The sequence below is a fragment of the Chelon labrosus genome, assembly GCF_963514085.1.
Source record: "Chelon labrosus genome assembly, chromosome: 2".
Taxonomy (NCBI): domain Eukaryota; kingdom Metazoa; phylum Chordata; class Actinopteri; order Mugiliformes; family Mugilidae; genus Chelon; species Chelon labrosus.
Genome location: NC_140338.1, coordinates 3710389 through 3737063, shown reverse-complemented (window position 1 = coordinate 3737063; position 26675 = coordinate 3710389). Strand labels below are relative to the sequence as shown.

The window sequence follows — 26675 nt, the reverse complement described above, 5'->3', positions numbered from 1 at the left end:
GAATCAAGCACTAAAGTGTTTTTGTTATTTAGCCTAGAACACGGACTACAGTGTCGTTGTTGTTCATTATTATTGTTGTTGTTTTATTGTCAGGGCCACATCAAATATTCATGGTACGATAACTTATGATGATTTCTTTTGCTGGAAGATGCATCATAGTTCAATAAATCAGCTCCAATCATAAACTGCTTGATCTTTGACCTTCATCCTAACAGGAAGCTCTACACCTGCCAATCATCTGGCCTCAGCCAATGGCGTGAGAACATTCAGAGTTTGGAAGTTACCGTAGCTTGTTCTCAACACATCAGCCGGCCAGAACTTTGTTCACTTGTGAACTGAGCGCGGAAAATCGGAAATGTTAGCGTAAGACTGCTCTAAATGTTTGGAATGGATGGACTGTCACAAAATGAGTAAATATTGAAAAAATAATGAATTTATAAATGAAAGTACTGAAAAAAATTACTTATTTTAGTTATGTTACGTACAGCTGCAATGTTAAGTGCCACATTCACACAGTTTAAGATTACAGCAGTAAAGAGACAATTATTACAGCAATTATTCCTTTTTTAACATATTATGAAACAAATAGTGACCTACTGTTTTATTTATTTATTTATTTAAGAGCTCATTGGATTTATTTTGAAGGTCCAGACCGGAAGTGTGGTTGCGGTGTTCTTCCGGTAGCTTGGTGGCCTCATCGTTTGACAGCGGTCCGGCGCAGAGGACAGTTGATGGACCAGATTTCCGCGCTGAGGGTCTTTTAACGAATCGGTTGACAGCACCGGGCCGAACCACAGCCTCGTCGCCCCGGTCCGGCCATGGACGAGCAGGCGGGCCCCGGTGTCTTCTTCAACAGCGGCGGCCCGGGCTTGCCTGGCGCTGGGAATATTAAAGCTCCGCAGCCCGGCGACGTCGGCGGCGGAGAGGCAGCCAGGGCTCAGTACAGCATCCCGGGGATTTTACACTTTCTCCAGCATGAGTGGGCCCGCTTCGAGGTGGAGCGGGCGCAGTGGGACGTGGAGCGGGCCGAGCTGCAGGTAAGCAGCCTCCCAGTCTAGGAGGTCCCCGTTGTTTTGTTGGCTAGCTACGGTTCACCTTTAACGGAGAGAAGGCTGCACCAAATCTCATTCAAAAATATGAAAATGTAATGTTCTGTCGCTTACCGGATAAAAATTTCTCCAAATAAAGTAGCAGATGTGACTTAGTTTGGGTGATGGGGGTCCTTTATTTAATTCGGCGTAGGTGTGATCCAGTGAAGAGCTCACGTTTTGACAATATTTGCACTTTCTCTGAATTAACAGCGCTGTTTTCGGCTGCTCTGTGGAGCGCGTTGCTCCGCTCCCGGAGTGACGCACATTCATTGTGTAGCGTGAAGTTGTGTCGTTTTACGAGCTGAGCTGCTCTTCTTTTTAAAGCCGAATTAAAGGTCGTCTCCGGGTGTTTCCAGAAGCGGTGCTGAATATCGTTGCCAATGCTTGTGTGTCAGCGAGGAGCAGGAGAAACTAGAATTGCACAACATTTAAATGGCTTCCTGTTATATGCAGTGCTGTCTGCTAACCAGGTAAGCAGTGTTTGTTATTGTATTAGCCGCACGACAGATGTTATTTCGTGTGTCTTTAATCGACACAGAAGATTGAGGAAGGCGTTAGATCCATTGTCGGACAGACGGGGCTGACAGTCAGTGTTTTGGTCTGTGTCCGACAATGGATGTAGTGTATAATCGTTACCTGTCCGATAAAGGACGCATGCACGTTGCGTTTGCAGGTGCGAGGTCTGGTTTGAGTCACGAAATGCTTGTGTGTTGATGTCAGTTTAAAGTCTGCAGGATCAATGTCAAGATATTTTCAAAATAAAATGTGTTTTATTTCTGCTTTTATGTTTAGAGTTTTGTTTTTACAGAAACAGTTTTAAGTTTTGAATCTACTACAAAGAGATTAAGATATTTAGTGGAGGTTTTTTTTTCAGTGTCCACAGAGGATAAACCACAGTCACTTGAATTATCGCCAGAACTTTAGACCAACATATCCTTGATTCAATCCTCAGGACCATCAGAGGAGAAATCTTGTTCAGCTCAGATTATCCTGTAATGTGAGACATTCACAGACTCGTCATCCGGATGAATATCTTGATTTTCACATTTTAGAATCTGGATGATCACATCAGTATTTTCTTTTCAAGTAGAATCAGAGCTAGCTCCGTCCATACACCACCTATACTTTTAGTGTTTTCATGGTTTCCTCACCTGGTGGTGTTACCAGGTACATTTCCTCACAGTTTGCCACATAATACTCATCTTCTCCAATATTACTTGTTACATTTAAAATCCGTTAATTGATCAATGATTGATCATTAACGTCCATATATCTTAAAAAAAAAAAATAAAAATCGGTAAGAAGAATAAAGATAAATTCTGGGTAAATCTCCGATCAGCGACATCTATGGACAATACTGTCGGCCGATTACACCCCAAAATAAAATCAAAAACTCTTTTTGCTCCCGCCGGGTAAGACTCTGAGGAGAAGTCAAGCGGTGACACAGCGGTCGGTTCAGGAGGATGTTTGCCACTCGGTTTCCTTCCTCGGCTAAAAATAAAATCCGGCAAGGTGAGGACATGTGGAGGAACTGTGTCACATTCAGTTTAGAAAGACAGACATCCGACCGATCGGTTCATCAGCAACATCCTCAAATTATTAAATAACCAGTAGTCTAAGAAACACTGACTATTTGAATGAAAGGCCACCTCATTAGGGAACACTAGTGAAAACAGCCTGAGTATGAAATACAGTAATAAATGCTAACAGCAGCGTGCTAATATGCTAACAGTTACTTAAACGTCTTAATGTTTTACAAGTTAATTACATTTCTGTAGGATATGTCACCACAGTCACATTTATATCCTTCACTATACTGTAGTTAATATGTACAAGTAATAGAACAAAAAGAGCTGGCCACTTCATTAGGTACACTTGTGAAAACAGCTGTGCTAAAGCTACTCGTGCTTTCTAATAAAACAAAGTTCGTATTCACTGTTCTGAATCTGTGTTTGCCTGAAAATCAACCTATAAACTGACAGCGCTGTGAAGTGTTTGCAGGTTGAAACGTTCAAAACTTACAAGACTTCGGTTTCTTCAGGAGTTCCACAGGGCTCTATTTAAGGTTCTCTTAGTTTTACCTTTAAGATTATGCAGAAAGTTCCTTCCTTAAACCAAATCCCTGTGTGTTATTTACACATTTTAAGACAGACTGACAACTTATGTACACTCACTGGCCAAAACATTAGGTACATTAGTGACACCCGTCTGATAGTAAACCCAGTCTCCATGAAGGTTCTGGTTTTCAACATTAGTTTCCAATAACAGAGAGTTATGTTCGTTCCACTGTGTTTTCATTTTGTAGTACTGTTGAACGGACACCGGTTCCTGTTATTTGGGCCACCCTGTTTTAGTCAGTGGGCAAAACGGATCAAATTATTGGCCAAAACATTAGGTACACTAGTGAAAACAGTCCTGCTCTAAATCTAGTCTCCATGAAGGTTCTGGTATTCAGCATTAGCTTCAAATACCTTTGAAGTACGTCAAATAACGTTGAAAAGGTTATTATAATCTTTTAGTGTGTTTCTATGTAGATTAAAATATGAAATCGCGATTAATCACAACGTGCATTAACGCAAATTAATGGCATTCTTTTTTTTAAATCAAGGCATGCTTTTCAAGTTTTTATTTCTCTAATTAAAATGTAAGTGGTCATTTATCCAGCTGTTCGGGTGCTAACTCAGTTCACATCCACAGTAAATGAATCTCTTATTTTAGTGATGCAAACGAGGCTTGTCTCTCATTTGACTTTAAGAAAAGCGGCTGCCTTCGGAGGATTTCCCCACCCTAAAACTAAACCAGGTAGATGTCCACAGAGGTTTTGCTCTAACTGGGTGTAAGCAATCTTTAGCAGATCAATAATTAAATCAGACTCAATACTGTGGATGATAAAAAATGTCTTTCATACATTTTTTTCTTGGTTAAACTGAGGATCAACGGCCACTTCCTAAATGATTTCAGACCAAAGACTTTGATCAAATTCATGATATGTATATGCATCAGTATCCTCCATGACTCCAGCTGTAGTAGATGCAGGTCTGATCCAGGTCTTACCCAGGTCTTACCCAGGTCTTACCCAGGTCTTACCCAGGTCTGCCCCAGGTCTGCCCCAGGTCTGCCCCAGGTCTGACCCAGGTCTTACCCAGGTCTTACCCAAGACTGACCCAGGACTGACCCAGGCTTGGACACAGTGAGCTGCTCTAGGCCTTCAGCACCATCACTGCTGCAGCGCTGACTAATGTAACCCATTTTCTGCTCCAATTAAAAGAGCTTTCCTCACACAGCTGTGCTCCAGCCTCTGCTGCTGTCTGTTTGTGCCTGTGTTAGCTCGCATGCTAGCATCCAGACATCCAGGTCATCACACGCATAAAAGAGTTTGTCGTTCGATGAGTTCCTTCTTTCAGGATGCCTCTTAGTTTTCTGCAGAAAAATCTGAAAAAGTCTGTTTAGTTTTCTATTACTCTAAACACGGAGGAAGAAATACTACTTCTTCTTCAACTCCCTAAATACCATCTTCTTCTTCTCCTCCACCTCGTCCTCCGCCTCCTCCTCCTTTCTCTTCTTCTTCATCTATTTCCAGTAGATGTGATGCTCTCCTCATCATCAGAACCTCTTCATAATATAAAGTGGATAAAGTGTTTGATGTTTTGATGTAATCACATGGATCATGTGGTCTCTACGTCTGAATGACGCTGTGATTGGTGCTAATGGTGATGCCTTGGAAATTGCTAATGGCGCCACTAAAGACGATGCCAATGGGGATGTTTAAGACAATGCTAATAATGCTGCAGCGATCCCAATGGCAATATCAGTTGCGATGCTAATGACGATGCTGAAGAAGTGCTGGTGGTGATGCTAATACTCTCTCTCCTTCCACCTCTTTCTTTCACTCTGTCTGTCTGTTGTGCTAAGCCACTGTATAAGGAATGGCATTCACACCTGCTTGTTTATCAGACAGGCGTCCAGCGCAGAGGGGAATGCCACCCTGAGCCACAACTCAGCGCTGCAGCCAGACTTTGTTTAACCAGGCTGTCAGCCAGGATTTCCCCTGACATGAGGCCTGGCTGGGTCTGCAGACATGACCAGGTCTATGGTGCTGATGTCATGGAAGGACTTCACACTAATACCACAGTGAAGTCTAACAGAAAACGTCAGGACATGAATCTGAAGAGAAACTGGGTCACGCAGCAAGACAACGAGAACCAAGAACACAAGTGGTTCTACAAAAGAACGGTTAAAGAAGAACAAGATGAATGTTTAGGAACGGCCAAGTCAAAGTCCTGACCTTAATCCAATAGAAATGTTGTGGAAGGACCTGAAGCAAGCAGTTGATGTGAGGAAACCCACCAACATCTCACAACTGAAGAGGTTCTGGAGGAGCAGCTGAGACATCACACTTCAGTCAAACACAATACTCCCACACACACGCTGACACTCAAACGCACCGTCAGCAGAGAGAGTGCACACAAACAAAGTGGAGATTTTAAGTGTCAGGCGTGGGTGGTATCTGAAACACTGACACACACACTAATAGTGTTAGTGTGTGTTCATGACCTCGGTCCGACTCAGAGTTTGTTAAACTAGGTGAAGAAAGTGAAAGTGAAGGAAGCAGCAGTAACGGTGGTGGAGAGGAAGACCCCGCAGAGGACAGTAAAACAACCTGTAGGGTCAAAGCTGACAAAATCAAAAGAGGAGGAGGAGGAGGAGGAGGGAGAGAAGAAGTACAAAGGACGAAACAATGAAGAAGACAGAATGAGAAGGAGGAAGAAAAATGAGGAGGAAACAAAGAGAGAAACTAAGAAGAGGAGACAGAGGAAGAAATGAAGAAGAAGAAGAAGAAGGAAATGAAGAAGGAGGATAAAATGAAGGAGGAGGAAATGAAGAAGAAGCTAATGAAGGAGAGGAAGAAGAAGATGCTAATGAAGGAGAATAAGAAGAAGCTGATGAAGAAGAAGCTGAAGAAGAAGATGCTGATGAAGGAGAAGAAGAAGCTGATGAAGGAGAAGAAGAAGAAGAAGCTAAAGAAGAAGGAGAAGAAGAAGAAATAGAAGGAATAAATGAAGGAAAAGAAGAAAGGGAGGGAGGAGGAAGAGGAGGAAATGAAGGGTAGAAGAAGAGGAAGGAGGAGTATATGAAGGAGAAGAACAAGAACCAGAAGAAGAAGGAGGAAACGAAGGAGGGGAAAGAACATGAATAAGAACAAGAAGAAAGAGGAGGAGGAGAAGAAGAATGGAAGGAGGAGAAATGGATATTAGACCAAGTAATTTGTCAACGACTGTTACATGAACGTTACATGAAACATCTTCTGCATCTCTTCGTCGTCATGTCTTCACTGATTGATTTGATAAAGCTCCGAGGGTATTTCTCTGTGAACATTTATGACCCCCCAAAATAATAATACTAATAATAATTTTATTTGAATGATCACCTCAGACACTGATCATAAACACAATCACTGATTTGTTGCCTCTTGTGGATTCTGGAGAAGGGTTTTTGTCTCCCCTCCTCCTCCTCCTCGTCAGTCCTTCACCTTGTTCTAATTAAAGTCTTGTCAGCTTCAGAGCAGCTCGCTCCCTCAGGGTAGAAACGAGTGGGCTTCGTCCCACCAACCGTCAACCCTTCCCCCTTCACTTCCTTCCCAAGCTTGGTTTCCTCTGGGCGTCATGTCAGAAGACTTTCTCTCATCATCCTTTGTCTCTTTTATACCCCCTCCTTTCCTCCCTGCTTCCGTCGTGGAGTTTGGCGTCATGGTGATGCCAACGCCGTGGGCAGATCCAATTTGCCGAGACGCCGAGAGAAAGGATGATTGGAAGATCGTTGCTGGAACGAGTTGATGGAGGAGTCTTTGTTTCCTCCTCCTTCCGGACTCGACGGTCTTCGACAAAAATCTGCCGCTCTCTCATTATTGTGGTTTAGAAAGTGGTCCTCACAGTTATTGAGTCTCTTCTCCAGTAAATCCACGCCGTGTGATGGAGGCTTCGGGTTTGTGCTCTGAGATGAATGTTGAACATAACTCTGGTTAACGTACAAAATAAAATCAAAGAAAGGAAATCCCACGTTAACACCTGAGCTGCTAAAAACGAAGACTGATCAACTTTCCCCACCCACAAATCTTGAAGTGTCTCCATTGGGAAATGATTCTGCTCCAGCAAAGATCTACTAGGCCAATCAGATCGTGTGGGCGGAGCTTTATGTGGTGATGGAAAGAAGAGTAACAGTAGCCATACACATCATCTGAACACCGTGGAGTTGCTTATCTTCATAAAGGCTACCGTTAGCTTACTTAGGCTAATGTAGCAGCTAATGTTAGCTAATGTTTGGGCTAACTTAGCAGCTGGGATTAGCTTGTTTAGGCTAAAATAGATGCTACTGTTGCTGCTAAACTATATTTTCTTGTTTTTATTACCTGGCAATGGCAATAAAAGCTTCTTCTTCTTAACTACTGTTTTTTTTTTTCTTCTTTTCTTAGGCTAACATAGCAGCTAACGCTATCTTGTTCAGGCTAAAATAGCAACTACTAACTTGTAAACTTTAAAGCATCTCCATATGTTGCAGTGACAACCATAAACCTTTATGGTAAACCTTCATATAGGGTAGGGATCTAAAGATTTTTGGCCGGGTTTCTTTAGTCTGGACCGGAGGGGTAGAGTACATGCCGAGGATCTGCTGAGAACTATTACTTTAGTGCCAAGTTGATGCCAAACGTCTGAAAATATAACGTCTAGTTGGTTTGACGGCTTTTCTTAAGACCCATAAGTTTACTTGGGCGACCACCCCCTCTGTCTCCCCCCTCGCTCAGCAGCTTATCCTCCCCTCCACGACTTCATCTCCTGGAAGAATAATCCTCTCCCTGCACCAGATTTAAACTCCACAAAGAAAATCCCTTATCTGGTTATGTGACGGGGCGTCCATGGATCAACACGTCATCAATGACTGATGAGAGAGGAACTGTTTCCATGGAAACCAAACCAAATAATGTGATCAGCGCACCAATCACGTTATTGATGAAGAGGTTCTGATGATGAGGAGCATCACATCTACTGGAAACCAAACAGAAGAAGGAGGAGGAGGAGAAAGGAGAAGGGAGGAAGAGGATGAGGAGAAGAAATAGAGGAAGAGGAGGGAGGAGGAGAAATAGACTAGAAGAGGAGGAGGGGAAGATAGAAGGAGTACGAAAAACAAGAATGGATACAAGACGGATAGAGGGATGAGGAAGCGATAGAAGGAAGAGGAGGACAACGAAAAGATGCATAAGTTGGGGGAGGAGAACAAGAAGGAGAAGAAATTGAAAAGAAGAGGCAGACGGAGAAAGGAGGAGGAGGAGGATAAAACGAGGAGGAGAAGAAGAGGAAATGAAGACGAAGTGAGTTTGGTGTGTAGAAGCCACATCTTTAGCAAAGAACAAACTTTAGGTTGTTGCAGCAGAGTTGATCAGAAACTTTCCACCAGATGATCTACAGCCTGAAAACACCACCAGACCCGAATCAGGTCAGGACAAAGTGCTCTAATGGAAAGTTGGTGGAAAGTCCTGTCATTGTGCAGAGGTCCTCGCCGTGCCCCCCTCTAATCGATGTATGTTTTCGGCGCCTCACCGAAAAAATACGGCATTCAGACATTTCAGTGAAATCTGTAATTATTCCCGAAGCACTGCGGAGTCCTTCCTACGCAAAGGGTCGTTAAACATCCCACCGAGTTCACTGTCATCCTCAGGCACCATGGCAACAGACGAACGATGAACTTTACATCAAGGAAGTGGACTTGAACTGAACGGACTCAGTAGTTTAGCTTAAAAAAATAAATATTACTCATAGAGGGTGGATTAATCCATGATTGCTTTTCTTTACTGGTTAGGGTTTTAATTTTTTAAAGGATCAGTGTGTTAAGATTCATTTTATTGTTATTAGTACATGCAGTTAAATAAAAAAAAGTTAGTGTACACAACACAAGAATAACTTAAAGAAAGTCCATTGCACAGTTTAAACCCTTCCAAATGACACCAGGTGTGTGGTGTATTTTGCTGATGTCTTTAAAAGATTTTTAATTCAAAAAGTTTGTTACAGATTTGAATATTTTAGTATTTTTGATATTCGTATTGATTCTATAACGTGCACAATGGTAGAATTTGGACATGTACAGGCTAAATAAGAGAAAAACACGCCACCAAACATAAATCTTCACAACACAAATCATTATAGAACTTCTTATGTCTCAATATTTTATCAAATTCAAAAACTATTGACATCAAAAGCAGTTGGTATTATGACGCGTCATGGTCCTTTTGAACCTATCCACACGATTCTCCATCAACTATGTACCACATGGTGACTTACCTGACAGAATCTGAACACTGTGTCTTAATTTCATACATGGTTCTTTGCCTCCATCTCATGGGCTAATCATGGTACTACAGATAAACGCAATATGGGTTTCGACGGTTGAGTTACATGCTTGAACAACAGCCATATGGAGGAAACATCGATGATTTTATGGATTCTGTAATGTGTACATTGCCTCCTGTAGCAGGAATCAGTAGTATATGTTGTCAGATGCCCTTTCAAGAGGTAAAAACCCAATGTGGCACACTTTGGGTACTTTAGTTTTATCCATAGTTGGCCTGATTCAATTTTTACTAAATATCTGTGCCTTGTGGTATTTCTATAAATTCTTGGTCCACACATTTTAGTCATTTACAAGAGGTGTAAATGAGTTCTACTGTCTAATCTAGAAGATAGTAGACATTTTATTAATTCATTTTCTGTAACGGGCTGGAGCCTATCCCACCTGTCATTGGGTGAGAGAGACCCTGGACAGGTCTCCAGTCTATCACAGGGCTAACACAGAGAGACACTCACACCTACGGCCAATTTAGAATCACCAATGAACCTAACCAGCATGTCTTTGGACGGTGGGAGCAAGCTGGAGAACCTGGAGAGAACCCACGCAGACACAGGGAGAACATGCAAACTCCACACAGAAAGGACCCAATTGGCCCATGGATTAGAGCTCGGAATTTTCTTGCTGTGAGGCATCAGTGCTAACCACCTCTCCACTGTTCCACCCAAGCATGAATCAAAGACTGAAACTCTTCCGATCGCCTTGTTGCGTCTTATTCTGCAGTGATTCAGTGAAAAGGTTTCTAAGGCATAACCTGACCCGAAGCTATCAAAACTAGCTCAAATTTTAACCTGGCAAAATGATCTAAAAATCTTTACTGTCCTGGTTGAGGAGAAAGAGGTCCAGGTTTTCTTCTTGCATCACTTGACGTTGGTCACATGGCGTCCGTTCCCACACCACCGGCGCCGCCTGGCATTCAACAGCGGCGTCCGAGAGGAGACGTTAAGACGGATCAGACGGATGTGATCGGTCACATGTCTCCCACAAGTAGACATGTAGGCATGGCGGTCGTCCTGTCCCGTTTCCCAGGAGGCTTTGGGGCTGTCAGCCTCTTGACCTTTGGGACAGTTTGTCAGCAGAGATCAGACTGGTGATCTCAACACTAGGGGTTTTTGTTGGAGGTTTCTTTGTGATTCCATCCATCCACTACCTTCCTCTTAACTGAGGTCAGGTCACGGTGGCATCAGGCTAATCCATAGCATCCTTAGCAACACATTCCAGTTCTTGCTGGGGGATCCCAAGGTTTCAATATCGTTTAATTTCTCTGCAGGCTCAGATCGCCTTCCTGCAGGGGGAGAGACGAGGTCAGGAGAACCTGAAGAAGGACCTGGTGAGACGAATCAAGATGCTGGAGTACGCCCTCAAACAGGAGAGGTGAGCACTGGGCGCCAGGACGCCAGGACTCCAGGTGGTCCAGATGATGCTGATGATTTATTTGGATGTTATTGAGGCTAGGCTACTATTAGCTAGAAGGCTAGGAAGCTAGGAGGAGCTACTATTAGCAGAGAGGCTTGCATCAAACTAAAATATCAGCAGCAGGTTTGATGAAAACATGGTGCGTTCAAGTGCCTGGAGGAAAAGTTGTACATATAGAAACTCTTTCAGGGAACCAGAGATTTCTTTTACCTTAACAGTATGATGTGTGTGTGTGTGGTGTGTTCAGGGCCAAGTACCATAAATTGAAATATGGGACGGAGTTGAATCAGGGTGAAATCAAACCTCCGAGTTATGATTCAGGTGAGAAGAACTTCAGTCTGACACTGGCTTCAATGATTGAATAAAGTTGTTATTAATTAGTGATTAAATGAATGAATTATCAAATGAATGTATGAACACATCAGTAACTGTGTGTTTGTCTCAGATGAAGGAAACGACAGTGAAGTCCTCAGTCCTTTAAACAGCAGCAATCAGCTGAGCTGGAAACAAGGACGACAACTGCTCCGACAGTGAGTACACACTACTACACTACTGCTACACACACAACTACACACTGCTACACACACAGCTACAACTACACACACACACCACTGCGCAACTACACTGCTACACAACAACGCACAACTACAAACAACAACATGACTACACACAACAGTCCAGTGTCTCTGGTTAGTTTAATGTCTGTAATAACAATGGGATAAACCAGTGTCTGTGGTTAGTATGATGCCTGTAATAATGGTAGGACAAATCAGTGTCTGTGGTTCGTTCACCATCTCTAATAACAGTAGGACATGCTAGTGTTTGTGGTTAGTTTGCTGTCTCTAATAAAGGTAGGACATTCCAATCTCTCTGGTTAGTTTAATGTCTGTAATAACAATAGGATAAACCAGTGTCTGTGGTTAGTATGATGTTGGCAATCCCAGTAGGACAAATCAGTGTCTGTGGTTAGTTCACTGTCTCGAATAAAAGTAGGACAAAGCAGTGTCTGTGGTTCATTCACTGTCTCTAATAACAGTAGGACATTCCAGTGTCTCTGGTTAGTTTGATGTCAGTATTAACAGCAGGACAAAGCATTGTCTTTGGTTAGTTCAATGTCTGTAGTAACGATGGGACATTCCACCGTCTGTGGTAAGTTTGCCATCTCTAATAACAGTAGGAGAAACTAGTGTCTGTGGTTAGTTTGCTGTCTTTAATAACAGTAGGACGAACCCATGCCTGTGGTTAGTTCACTGTCTCTTTTTGTTTAAACTGCACAGAGTCAGTTCTGTAGGAAACTGTTGTCTGTGAATATGTAAATTATTTAGAATGTATTTGTCTCTTTAAATATTCCTCGTCACCACGTGTTAGCGGCGACCCGTCGGACTCACCTGTTCGTTGACGCTCATCTTTTTGACTCTTGAGTTGAAAGAATCTGACCGGACAGATTATTGGACGCCTCCCTGAACGTCCCACAGAGCCCATGTGTTGTGGACAGTGAATGGAGGATTGTGTGGAGGCATCGAGGCCTGCTGCGATCGGAGAGGCTGGTACCGAGGGAGGGAGGGAGGGAGGGAGGCCGGTGTCTGAGAGCGAACACACTGAACGTTATTCAGAATAAACCTCCGTCGTCTGAGCGTCTGGATTAAACGCTGCTCTCAGGTCAGCAGGTTGAGCTTCTCTGGCGTCCAGGTACAGTAGACGTTTGAAGCTTTGAGTCGTTGTTAGGTCCTGACTGAATACGTAGGAATCAGTTTGTTACGTGACAACTTTATTGACAGTGAACGCATCACTGGCTTGAACAGATCAGTAACATTTTCATTGTGTTTCTTACTGTCTTCATTAACATCCACTAATGACACCGAAATACCCTCCCTGTCCACTTAATTAGGTACGCTAGTGAAGACGGTCTAACCTAAGTAATGTTGCTGTTAAACTGGACTGAATTAAATTCTAACGTTTTTCTGTTTTTAGCCTAACACAGTGACTACATGCTAAAACTGGACAAAATTAGCCAATTCATGAGTATAAACAAAATCATGCTAGCAGTTATGTTAGCCTCAACAAGAAAATATTAGCCACTTAATTAGCATAAACATAATAATGCTAGCTGCCATGCTAGCCTAAACAAGATCATGTTAGCCCTTTAAACAGAGATGTTTTTTTAAATGGGAGACAGTTGGAGTAATGCTAAGCTACGTCACACTAGCAGCGAGAGAACAACAAGCTACAACACATTTTTAATGGCGGCTATGTGTCGTTAATGTTGAGCTGGTTTAAACTTTTTCTGTCTCCAATTTTAGCTTTGTCTGTGGAGACTCAATCCAAACAAAGCAACCTCCATTTCACAGAGTGTGGTGCAGCAAGATGGTGCAGCACCTGGGCGTCCGTTTTAGTGTAGAACTGCATTTTCTTTGGCATTGGAGTGTTGGCCATTTAATTAGCCTAAAAAAGATGTTAGACATTTAATTAGCCTCCAGAAGGTAATGCTAGCTGATATATTAGCCTAAACAAGACTAGCTTAGCCACTTATTATTGATGCAGATGAAGACGATCATTTCAAATCACAGCCAGAGCTAGAAAATAATCAAAAACGTCCAGCTAGCAGCTAGCGTCCCAATTGTTTGGGATGTAGTTAGTGGTTAGCTTTTGCGGCACTAAGTAGAAAGCAAGTCTCACCTTTTTTTTTTTTTTTTTGGACTTCAACTAAAATTCTTTGTGTTTGCTTCACCAGTTCCTAGATTATATTTGCAGTCAGTTCTCGTTCCAAAACAACCCCGTTGACGACAACGTTGTAGCTTTGGTCGCTTTTAGCTCGTAGAAGAACATTAAACATCTAACGGCCAAGGCTTTAAGAAGCTGAACTCTGCCCTAAGAATATAACCGTGTGTTTCCCTTTCGCCCGACTCAGATACCTGCAGGAGGTCGGCTATACAGACGCCATCTTGGATGTGAAGTCTCAGAGAGTGAGAGCACTGCTCGGCCTGACCGGAGACTCGGGAGAGAAACCTTCAGAGAAGAAAACCGAGCTGATGGTCAACGGCACCGAACCTTCGTCTCTGAAGGACAGCGGCATGATCAGGTACGACGTGACGACAAACCAAAACACTCTCCCAAGATTTCCAAAATAAGACAAAAAGAAAACACGCTTCTTTACTTCTTCCGTCCAGTAAACCCGACATGTCTGACTCGGCCACCGTGTTGGAGGCCTTTAAGTTCATCGAGAGCGCCGCGGCAGAGTTCAGCGACGAGGACGAGGACGAGGACAGTGAAGGAAGGGAAAAGACCATCCTGGAGCTGGCGGCAGTAAGACACTAGCAGTGTCTCGTTGTTTGTCGTTTCTGGAGCATGTCAGATAAAATGTCGCATGTAATTCCATTAATATACTGAAGCCATGAAACATTGTTTTCATTATTAAATATTTAATCTGTTACCCAAACAACTGCCCAATGCATTACAACCTGAACTGTGTTCTTTCCTCTAAACCGAAAGCCCCCGAAGTCCAAAGTCAGAGTTGCAGGATTTATTAATACAAATATTCTCACAGATAGTGAGGAAGAAGCAGTCGTCCACCCCGTCCTCCACGACCTCTGACCTCAGCGATGACCCTGACACGGAAGAGGCGCTGAAGGGTTTTGATTTTTTGGCGAGTCCGGACGAGTTGGACGGGTCACCTGAGTCGAGGAGCGGCGAGGACAGCGGAGAATGGGGTGAGCACAAATCGCTGTTTCAGTAAAACATTTAACAGTCAAGCTTAAGCATCAATTCATGACCGGTGTCAGAAAGGTGGTATTTCCAATGTTGGATGAATGTATAAACTGCACAGAAGCAAGTGTTTTTGCAGTTTATCTTGTGGTGAAAGACGTCAATGCAGTTGTTCATTTTAGAGACGTGGACAAGGAAATGCCGTTTGGACCAATATTGAAGTTCATAAAGTGTCCAAAGACACCAGATATGTGAAGACAAGTGGAGGCAAAATATGAATACACAGATGTGGAAAACAACTGGAATATTTTGGGTTGGAATGACTGAAGCCAGCCTGTTGGTTGGTTATCAAAAGAGGACCAAGTGCCTTGTATGTGCAAGAACGTATTGCTTTATATTGTAAAAGAAGATCAAAACGACTCATTTGTAGGGTTCTTTACAACTTGCTGAGTCTTTCTCATAATATAAATCTGGGATTCATAAGATTTATTGGTTCTAGTGTACTTTATAAACTGGCCAGTTTGTCTTAAAACGTGTGAATAATACACAGGGTTTAAGGAAGGAACTGACAAAAAAAACAGTCTACATAATCTTAAAGGTAAAAATAAGAGGACCTTAAATAGAGCCTTGTGGAACTCCAAGAAACTGACGTCTAAGTTTTGAATGCTCCAACTTGCAAACTAAAACAAACTCTACTGTCTGTGTTTGACTGAAAATAGAATATGAATATTCCACAAGGAAACATAGGTCAACATGGTATAAAATATCAACATATAATAAAATCCTTTTTTTTTTCTTTTTTTTTTGCTGTTACTTAGCAACACTCTCATTCGACCAATGACATAAAGTGCTCCCACACAGTTTGTGATTCAACACTTCATGGTGCAGATAGTTTGAAGGAGAGCTGACTCAGTCTCTCCACACCTCGTCTGTTGTCACGGTGTTAAAAACCAGAGATGGAAAGAAAGGACATTTTTTAGGTGTAGATTTAGTTCCTTTCTGGATTTAATGTGTGAAACAATCCTCTGCTGTTCCTGTTCTGTTGTAATAAACCCAGCTGAGATCAGTTAGAGCAGTCTATCTTTGGCTTCATTAGGAAACATCTGTCATTTCTCAGAGTTGCGTTGTTTTTATTTTTTATTATTTCACCTCCGTGACCCCGATGCTAATGACGACATCTCTTCTTTGTTTCTTCCCTCTGGCATCACGCCAGCCGTTGTCTCTGCATCTCCTCACGCGTCCTTTGACCATCTGCGGTTTATTCTTAGCATCGTTTCAGGTGTTGAAGGGAAACGTTGTTCTGGCTCGGCCTCCGTGAAGTTGAAAGCAAAACCTTTCACAGGAGGATTAAATGGTCCACACACCACTAAGACAGCAGGGTTTTATGGGAAACAATAAATAAAGCTAAACCAGGGTAAACTGGGACTTGATGGGTTTTGTGAATATGTTGCCTGTAAGCGACATAAAACATTTCTATTCGACTGCTGTTCCTCATTTTGCCTGTAGGGGGCGACATAAACCGTATTCAACTGTATAGACTGCATTCTGCTGCAGTTCCTCTTTTTACCCATAGAAGGCGACATAAACAGTTTTTATTTGTGCTGTGCCTTTCTTTGTCAATGTTTTATTTGTTTTTTTTATAAAACACATTTTAAAAGCAACAAATGTTTACCAAACAACTATATGGTTGTTAAGAGTAGTCAATGCATGTAACAATACATTAAAAACACTGTCAACACAAGACCAAAGACAATGAAGAGGTAAAAAAAAAAAAAGTACTAGGTTAAAACACAATAAAAGTCTCAATAAAAGGGATTTTTAATCAGGCAGTGTCTGGGCCAACTTAATATGACGAGGCTGCAGCTGAGAATGCTTGTTCTTGTAGGAGATTAGAGAGATGTCAAACACTAAAATGCTAAAATCAATCCTAAAAGATACAGGGAGCCACTGAAAGGAGGCCGGTATGGGGCAGATGTGCTCATATTTGCAAGTTCTTGTTAAGAGATGAGCTGCACCAACTGTAAGCGTGAGAGAGAGGTCTGTTTAACATCAGCATAGCGTTACAATGGTAAGATAAAAACATGGATGGCCTTGGTTTTTATCTTTAAAAGACATAAAAGATTGGACTTTAGATCAAAACAAAACTGGACTTAACCATTGAACTGGTCTGTTTCTCCAATTTAAAATTTCCCTGCATTAGGCAATGTAAAACGTTTTAGTCAGCTGGTATTCCTCTCTTTGCATGTTGGAGGCAAATGTTGTGTCGGTGCAATTCATTTATGTCTCTGCTGCCATTTCTCCATAGACTGTCCCAGAACTGTCTTCAGTGAGAGCCACGATATCTTCTGAATACTTGTTGGCTTCACTATTTTGTGAATGCTTCTTGATAAGAAATCTTTCATTTATGCCTTAACATTTCACTTTCAGGAACGCAAATAACCAACAGGTTTATTCACTTTAATTTTCATGTATGAATTTGTTGAATTTAATATTTTTGATTTCTTTGATCATAAATGATATTTATGATCTGGATTGACCAAACAATTGTGTTGGTGTATACACTGGAGAAAGTCACTAGAAGTGTGATTATCCATTAATTTTGTTGTTTTGGCTTTAGCTTAGAAACTTTAAAGAACTCGTGTTTAGAAGCAAAAATAAAGATCACAGGAGGCGGGCTGTAGTTTTTTGTAGTTTTTTTAACTTCTGTTCCTCTCGTTGCCTGTAAGAGGCAACTAAAACTATTCTCGTGAACATTAAACAAACATTACCTTGTTAATCGTGATCTTTAGTCTTGTTTGTATTTTGGGGCAGACAGTGCTACGTTCGCTGTTTAGCATTGCATCATGCCTTCCAGCTAAGCCAGACTAACCCTGTCCTGACTCGACAATAATCTATATTTCACTTCAGGTTGTTACGCTCGTGTTTGTGATGCCAAAAGGTTTTGTCACAGTTACTGGACATGAACTTTTACTACCTCTTCCTCCTGCCGGCCTGTAGAGAAGGAAGAGCAGCCTCCTCTGGGTGAGCTATCCTGGGACGTGGACCAGGGACTTATTGCCCAGCTCAAGGAGCAGTACAGGAAGGAGCGCAAGGGCAAGAAGGGGGTGAAGAGTAAGTCCTGCTCCAGGCCTTTGCTCCATCCTTTCTCTTCACTCATTTTTTCTTCTTTTTTTGACGCTCATGTTTTCTCACCTCCAGAGATTTTGAGTCTTTTCCTTCATCCCAGGAACTCCTGGTCATCATTGTCTCTCTTTGCTTTGCTTTGCTTTGCTTTGCTTTGCTTCATCTTTCTCACTTACTTTTTATTTTTAAAGTTTGTTTGTGTTGGACTGAAGCTGGGTAAACTTTAAAAATCTCTTTGTCCACTTATTATTTTGCCTTTTATTCTCAAACTCAGCGCCTCATTTCCCAGCAGTGTCTCAAGGATAAGTTAAACCTTCTTCTGGCTTCCCAAAGAACCATGTGACCAAGTACATTCCAAATATCTGGATGTGTTCTCGCCCCGCCTGTTTTATTGTGTTTTATTGATGCAGCCAGGTATCCCTGAATGCATTTCATGGACGTCATCAAATACACTGCTGTTTCATATTGCAGAATGACTGTCCTGCATCCTCAAGAGTCTGTTCTTCCGTGAAGAAGTACCAAGTGCGCAAGTTTGAATGACTTTAGTTTTTAGGCCCTAGGGCCCAAGGACACCAATCAAACACGAAGAGAGCTACTGAAGACCGACTGTGATGTCTCCTTTGTCTGGACCAGAGTTGCACTTGAATACACCACAAAGACTACAGCCATCGACCAGCTGGTACATACGTATGAAGGAAATAACTCTTCATAACAGCAGGTGGCAGTAGTCTGTCACCAACAATCACAGATGAGCCAACACATTCAGATGTCTGTGGTCGAGTCCAGGAGGTCTTCTTTATATTTTCGTTACATACCACTGACTACAGACAGTCAAATGAATGATATGACCTTAAAGTCTTTGTCTCCCAGGAAGTGAGGCCATGGTCTTGGTTAAATTTTCCTTTTTTTGCCGTCAAGTCTTCCTTTTGACTTCAGTCGCTGAACCTTCCCAGAATTCCCAAATCAAAAGCACAATGATGGATCAGTCTTGCCTTACCTTATGTTTCTTCTTGGTTTATGAGTTGGTGAATTTCACAGATACATTCCAGTTCTTCATTTCCGCCATGGTTTTAGTTTTGTTTGCCTTGGTCTTTTCTATTTGGTACCCTGCAGAGCTGCTGGTTCATTTCCACATCTAATGCTGTTGCTTTCAGATTTTATACATCTCATATCCCTAATATCTTTTAGCCGTATTCCCGCCTCTGTGACACTGTTTCCTGCTCTCACTCCAGGACCAAACCGGTCTAAACTCCAGGACATGTTGGCCACCCTGCGGGACGCTGATGAGCTCCCATCCATGCAGCCGCCAGTGACGCCCCCATCCCGGCCCATCGTACCCAGGCTCAGTGAGCACGAAGTCGGACGCTCTGAAGACGGTAGCCTGCCTTCCTTCCCCCGTCCATTAATGAACTCCAGTTAAACATAAACGTTCACACTCAGGTTTCCATCCTGCAGAGCCGATGACCTTCCTGCCATCGTCTGGGAAGTCCTTCATCCTGGGCAGAGTGGACGAGGCAGTTTCTAACGAGCTTGGACTTGGAGAACTGGCCGGACTGACAGTCACCAATGAGGCAGAAAGCCTGGCGTACGACGTGAGTAAAGCAGAGCATCGCTAGCAACTCTGTTCATTTCTGTTGCATCAGCCAAGAAGCTGTCCATTCAGACTGCGATAATAATTTATCTTTGGAGCACCAAGTTATAACGTAGTAAAAATAGTAAAAACAGAACCAGGCAGACTCTCCTTTTGGACATTTGGATGAAAACAACATCTTGAAAGGGAATCTGGCTACAAAATACTGCTGATTCCCACTCTAGGAGGCAATGCACACACAATTAAACCATTGGACATTTTATGTATTATGTATAGCCTGTACATTATCAACTTCTACTATTGTGCACATTAAAGAATCCATAAAGATATTGATATTTCCTCTATATGACTGAAACAAGTCACCAAGGCATGCTACATGTCAGTGCTAAGCTAACTTTCACTACAAGATGGCTCTGTTGTTGTTGTTATTATTATCTGTAGTACTACTTTCTACTAACATTCTCTGTTAGCTCAGTCTAGCTGGTTAGCTATAAACCAAAACTGAATTGCTCCTCCTTCAGATCACCAATAACAAAGACGCGCTGAGGAAAACCTGGAACCCGAAGTTTACCCTGCGTAGCCATTTTGATTCGGTCCGGAGTCTGGCCTTCCACCCGGTGGAGCCGGTCCTGGTCACCGCCTCCGAGGACCACACCCTCAAACTGTGGAACCTCCAGAAGACGGCGCCTGCCAAAAAGTGAGACTTCATGTGAAAATCAGACTGCCCTCAGTTCCCTGATATTCCTCAAACTCTTTATCTTTGACGAAATTGTGTTGTAGTTCCCAGTCTGATCTGATGGTGTCAGTGGCGTCTTTCTCAGACACAATGATTCAGTCAGATTTACATTGATGTTGGAGGGTTCTGATGTCTAATCGTCCAGTTAGAGATCCCAGAGTTGTGTTTGACTTGTCGCTACTTGCTTTCTCAGCTCTCTGCTTTAATCCTCCAGGTGTGCTGCTTTAGATGTGGAGCCCATCTACACATTCAGAGCTCACAGGTGAGCTTACGTTTACCTGTAAACGAGAACCAAGTTTGTGAGTTGAGTTTTTAAAGCAACCACTGCTTTCTAATAAAATAAAATGTACACATTCACTGTTCTGAATCTGTGTCTACCTGAAAATCAACCTAAAAACTGTGAAGTGTTTGCTGGTTGGAACATTGAAAACTTACAAGACTTCATTTTCTTGGAGTTCCACAAGGCACTATTTAAGGTCCTCTTATTTTTACATCTAAGATTATGTAGGCTGATTTTTCTGTCAGTTCTTCACCTTGTGTCAATCAAGTAGTACTACAAAATGAAAACATATTAGTATAACCTTCACAAAGACAAGATTTAGAGCAGGATTGTATTCACTAGTGTACCTAGTAGTATACATTTCTTCTTATACATTTATTCGTGTTATCAGACATATTTTGGGTTAAATTAAAATGTTGTGTTTGTCCTGTGCAGTGGTGCTGTCCTGTGTGTCACCATGAGCTCTAGTGGTGAACAGTGCTTCAGTGGGGGGGTGGACGGTACCATTCAGAGCTGGAACACCCCCAACCCTAACATTGACCCCTACGACTCATATGGTACATTCCAGTCTATCACAAGAAAATCAATGTTTTTAACTCTCTCCGTCTACTTTTCTTTATTCTGTAACACAGGTGTAAATAGTTTTTCTTCCTTGTTGCTGCAGAGCCCTCTGTCCTGCGGGGGGCGTTGTGCGGTCACACGGACTCTGTGTGGGGTCTCGTCTACAGCTCGGCTCACCGCCGCCTCCTCTCCTGCTCGGCCGATGGGACGGTCCGGCTCTGGAACGCCGCCGACACCTCGCCGTCCCTCGCCGTTTTCAACGAAGGAGGAGGTGAGAAAACGTCTGGATGATGCTGAGGGTCATCAGAAACGTCTGGCGAGTTTCAAACAAATTTGAAAAACCTGCTCCAGGCCCCGATATTTTAGCAGATGTCCAAGCTTTATTTTATTTAATTTTAAATGTGCGGACAGATTCCAGTCTGTCAACAATGACTCTTCCACTTATTAAAATTAGTCATGGAGTTCCTCTGGGTTCTGTTGTAGGACCAAAACTTTTCACATTATGCATGTTTCCCTTAAGCAATAGTATTAGGAAACACTGCAGAAAGGTTTGTCACTATGCAGATGACACACATCTTTATTTATCTATGAAGCCTGATTGAACAAATCAGTTAAACGTGACGCGTGACTTGAAGACATAAAGGATAACTTCTCAGACAAATGTGAATCAATTGGTGTTGGTGAAGTCTTTTCACGTTCCATCTTCCAAACGGGACCCATGTTTTCTTAGTCTAAAAATGACCTTTACATGTTAAAGAAGGATTTTAATTCTTTAATATTAATAGCATAACATTAGCATAAACAAGATAACATATTTGACCGATATATGATAATGTTTAATTAGTTTAAACAAGATAATATGAGCAATTTAATTGGCCTAAGCATCTTATTTAGTGGGCGTAGGAAGTAGAGTTAGCTTCCAGGCTAGCTCTTGTCTCTTCTGTGGTCTTTTCTCTGTGTTGCTGGATACGATGTGTCTCTGCCGTCTGGTTTTGTCTCAGAGCTGGGAGTCCCAACTTCAGTGGACCTGGTGAGCAGCGAGCCGGCTCACATGGTGACATCTTTCACCACCGGCCACATCGGACTCTTCAACATGGAGACGCAGCAGCTCATCCTGAAGTTAGAGTCTGCCGGACCACCAGGTATGACCACCAACCAAAAGAACCCACAACAACTGTCCCCAGAAGGTTCACACCTTGAGTCTGGAGGTTCTGAACATGAGTTAGTCGTTAGAGAATCACTAATTGTGGAAAAAACACTCCACTGTTACCAGACTTTAATCATGTGACCTTCAGACGGACACCACCCACAGATGTTCCTGATAAAATCCTAAACTCTCCACCAGTTATTTAGAACTGAAGACTTGGAGAAAGCGTCTGAGACAAGTCCAGTTGTCTTTGTTTCAGCATGTTCTTTATACCATGACCTGGACGACTGAGAACCTCAGTCTGCATGCTAACATTGTCCTTCTCACCTCGCCTCATTACAGAAGCTCCCTGCAAGATCAACAAAGTACTGAGTCATCCCACGTTGCCGATCACCATCACCGCTCAGGAGGACCGACACATTCAGTTCTTTGATAATAACACAGGTACGAGTGACCCAACAGTTATAAAGAAAGGAGTTCCTTCAGGACTCGATATGTTTCTGGTTTATTTTATTTTATTTTTTTACTCTTGAAATGTGTTTCAAATGGAAGGTAAACTCATCCACTCCATGGTCGCCCATCTGGACTCGGTCACCAGTCTCGCTGTGGATCCAAACGGACTGTACCTCATGTCTGGAAGTAAGTATTCGTCCACATGTTGTCGCATTACGAACATACCTCAAAGATGTTTAAATCATGACTTTAAGGAACATGTTCATTGTCAGGGTTTGATGAGTCAAGCGATAATTAACAATGAGCCTTTTTTAGAGGTTCTAATATTGTTATACGTACTCACCGGCCACTTCATTAGGTACACAAGTAAATGTGTTCTCTTCACGAAGGTTCTGGTATTCAGCATCAGTTTCTAATAACCGAGAGAGCTGTTAATTCAACTGTTTTCATCATTTAGTACTACTGAACTATATTGTGTTGTAGTCTGAGTCGTTCTGAAGCAATATAAAATATTATTAGTCCGGGACTCCGCGACTCCACTGTCCCCGTATACCTGTGTAGAATCACATACATGGGTCCAAATCAGGTCGAGTGATTTATTATAATTCTATGATATTTAAAGTGAGAACTTGGACGTACTGACAGAAACTTGATCATAAATGTCAATAAATTTGTGACTGTAAAAAAGTGCTAAATGCTAACAACAAATTAAGTGTTCAGATTATTTTGGTCACTCTGTTTTAGTCAGTGGGCTAGGACAAAATGATCATCCAGCTACCACTTTTCTGACGCTGTTTCATCATCAACTGACCATTATGAACGGGGATTTAGATTAGAATTACGTCACTAGTGTATCTAATGAAGTGGCCGGTGAGTGTATTATATACCTTCTACAGATAAAATTGGTTCCAAGTTTCTTAGCTGAACTCTTATTATCTTTAAAACCTCATTCATGAATATTGAGAACAATGGTGGTCCCAGTATAGAACCTTGAGGTACTCCGCAGAACATTTGAGCCTGGATCCTGTCAATTTCCCTGTGAGATCACGTGACCACTGTACAGCACTTTGGTCAGTCTATGCTGTGTTTAAATGTGCTTTATAAATTAAATTTACTTACTTACTTACTATGTGACATGTTAATCTGAATAATATCCTGTAATCCAGACAGTTTAAGAACAGAAGGCTGATCCCGTTTCTTGCATGTCTGTTAGTGAGGCCAGTGAGCCATCGGCCGGTGAGCCATCGGCCGGTGAGCCATCGGCCAGAGAGCCATCGGCCAGTGAGCCACCTTCCTCTTTATCGTCTCTCTGTTTCCCTCCCAGGTCACGACTGCTCGATACGTCTGTGGAACATGGAGAGTAAGACCTGCATCCAGGAGTTCACCGCCCACCGCAAGAAGTTTGAGGAGTCGATCCATGATGTGGCGTTCCACCCCACCAAGTGCTACATTGGCAGCGCCGGCGCCGATGCACTCGCAAAGGTTTTCGTATGACTGCTGATTTTTGTTTTTTATCCGCTGAAGAAGCAGAAAACTGGAAGAACTGAAGGCGACAGAGATTCATCCCCGCCCCGCTCCCATGGACTCCGGCTGGCCTGGGTCCGAAAAACACACACACCTCAGAAAGCAAACATAAATAAATAAAGGAAGAGCCAGGAGATAAAAACAGGAATGCTCTGTACATTTTCCTAAAACTGGAATCTTCTTCTTCAAACTGTCTCTTCACTAACACCGAATGCTCTCCCTTCAGCAGCTTTGAAACGTTTGTCATGATGACGTGCCTTTTTTTTCTTCACTACATTAATTATTAGCGCCGAGAGGATTTCACCTCAAGACATCAGTTTGACTTTTATCACTTCCTGTCTGGATTCTTCCTGTCGACGCCCAGACAGGAAGATGGAGATGAAAGGTGGTGACAGGGAGCTAATGAACACCTGTTTCAAAATAATAGTTTTAAAGATTATTTCTGGTTTATTTCACCCTGAATCTTGACAACAGAGATGGAGAGTGTAACGTTAGCCCCACCCGGAGAGACTTGGTCACAGGACGTCGTGATTTAGTCGAAGGGTTTCGGCTGACTTCTTCAAACAGCTGCCAAAATCAGTTTCTAAAGTCGACACGGGTTAATTTTCTCATGCGTTCTTGACTTTATTATCTTTAAGAGACGTGACACAACAAGCAGATAGTTGGACGATTCTTCAGACGATTCAGTCACAAACCACAAACATTTCCACAACAACATGATGATCTGAGAATGAATAAACTGTAGTAGGAGGAGCTACTATTAGTTGGGAGGCTAGGACACTAGGCAGAGCTACTATTAGCTGGGAGGGTAGGAAGCTAAAAAGAGCTACTGATGGCTGGGAGGCTAGGAAGCTAAGAAGGCCTACTATTAGCTGTGAAGCTAGGAAGATAGGAGGAGCTACTATTAGCTGGGAGGCTAAGAAGCTAAAAAGACCTGCTATTAGCTGGGGGGCTAGGAAATCAAGAAGAGCTACTATTCGCTGGAAGGCTAGGACTCTAGGAAGAGCTACTATTAGCAGGAAGGCTGGGAAGAGCTACAAACCATTGTACAAAGCTGCCCTCTGATGAATCATCTGATCAGTTGGTCAAGTACATCCACTGATTTGATGTCACGACTTTAAGAAGACTCACAACTAGCTGTGATTGTTATAGAGTATAATTGTGAAATGAAACCGTACAGAGTTCAGCCACATCATTAACGCTAAGACCTCGTTCAGACCTCACATTAACATCTGATCTCACTTGTCCATCTTTAAGTTCCTTTGTTCACACCTGGTATTAATTAAAATGCATTTCCACATGCTTCCCCAGCCAGCACTTGAGATCTGATCTCAATTGTAAATAACCAGCGCCATCATGTGGTCAGTAGAATATTGTACCAGCTGCTGTCTGTTCAGGTCTGAACAGGTCCCGACAGTAATTTATTGCGCTGATCAAACATGAAATTTCCTTCCAAAGAGCTTCTGGAGGGGGAAAAAAAAAACAACCTAAAGGCTGTAAAATATTCTGTCGTTTGAAAAGCTGCCGCTGGTCGTTGTGTATTTATATTTGGAAATTCTGACGAGCTGCGGCTGAAACCTGCAGTGAAGCTTTTCCTTTTTTGTTTCTTTTATTTTTCATGGAAGTATTTAAAAAAAAAAAAAAAAAAACTAAATTAAAGCCGAGACCTTGAACCCAAGGTGTTGTTGCTAATGCTACGTAGCTTGTTCTGTTGTAAAATAACCCAGCTTCACATTTGTTTTTTATGCTGACTGCCTGAAGATCCTGCATTTTGTGTATAACTTATAATTTGGAGCAATCTCTAGTTTTTTAAAAAAAATACTCTTTGTGTTTGGTGACAGATGCAGGTAGATATTTTTTTTTTATTTTGTTTCATTCTGTTTTACTTGAAATGTGAAGTTTCTGGGTTTCTGCTGGTGTTTTAAGAAGCACATATACTGAACGTGACTTCACCGTGCTGAAGCGAATCTATTTATTAACCTAAATGTGTATTTAGGAAAATCTACCGACTCCTCGTAGGCAGAAACTTTATTTGTGTGACAAGTGGCAGCGGTTTTACTTCAGCTTTCCTGAAAAATAGTGTAAAAAGTGAATGGAGTCTGGTTGGTTTATCACTGCGTTAACCCGAATGTACACACACCCACCGCATCAGACACAGTCCAAATATCTGGTTCAGATCGTTCTCCTCCTCCAGCTTGAAAGTTTTAGTTCGTCGTGAAGATCAGGAAAGAAAGTCTCAGACACCACTTGCCTCAGTCACCCTACAACACACTATTTGTTGTTAATACACCAACACGTATGGAGTGTTTTCATCCTGAAGGACCCGGACCCTCGGAAAGGTCACTAGATGATGATGAACAGGAGAAGAAACGCTGACTTTTTAGCGTAGAAACACTGGAGACTTTCGCCTCAGACCTGCAGTATTTGTATACAAAGTCTGGCTGAAACAAAGGTGAAGTTATTTTCTTTTCAGGTTAAAACTAATCTGAGGTTTATTTCAGGTCAAGGGTCAGCTCCAGACGGGATGTAAATTATTGTCGTCCATTAACGTGTACAGTGAAACTATCCAAGAGATTCTAGACGCTACTCTGGTGTTTTTCTTTTTGTCTTCAAAATGGGAAAGTGACAGATTTAACAATAAAGGAATATGTTGTGTA

General features: G+C 42.3%; 2 protein-coding genes across 2 annotated transcripts in view; both read left to right on the top strand.

Annotated features, from left to right (window-relative positions):
* LOC311501147 (E3 ubiquitin-protein ligase TRIM21-like) overlaps positions 1-26675 on the top strand; it is a 233948-nt gene that overhangs the window by 93450 nt on the left and 113823 nt on the right. The window lies entirely within an intron of this gene.
* On the top strand, positions 681-26675 carry LOC311500993 (striatin-like). Its single transcript, XM_084562631.1, has 18 exons — positions 681-1037; positions 10756-10859; positions 11149-11222; positions 11347-11431; positions 13810-13980; positions 14069-14204; positions 14446-14608; positions 17601-17714; positions 18959-19102; positions 19182-19318; positions 19839-20014; positions 20268-20315; positions 20769-20890; positions 20998-21165; positions 21896-22036; positions 22384-22485; positions 22594-22680; positions 23819-26675. The coding sequence occupies exons 1-18, from the start codon at positions 819-821 to the stop codon at positions 23986-23988; spliced, it is 2361 nt and encodes a 786-aa protein (XP_084418757.1). The 5' UTR covers positions 681-818; the 3' UTR covers positions 23989-26675.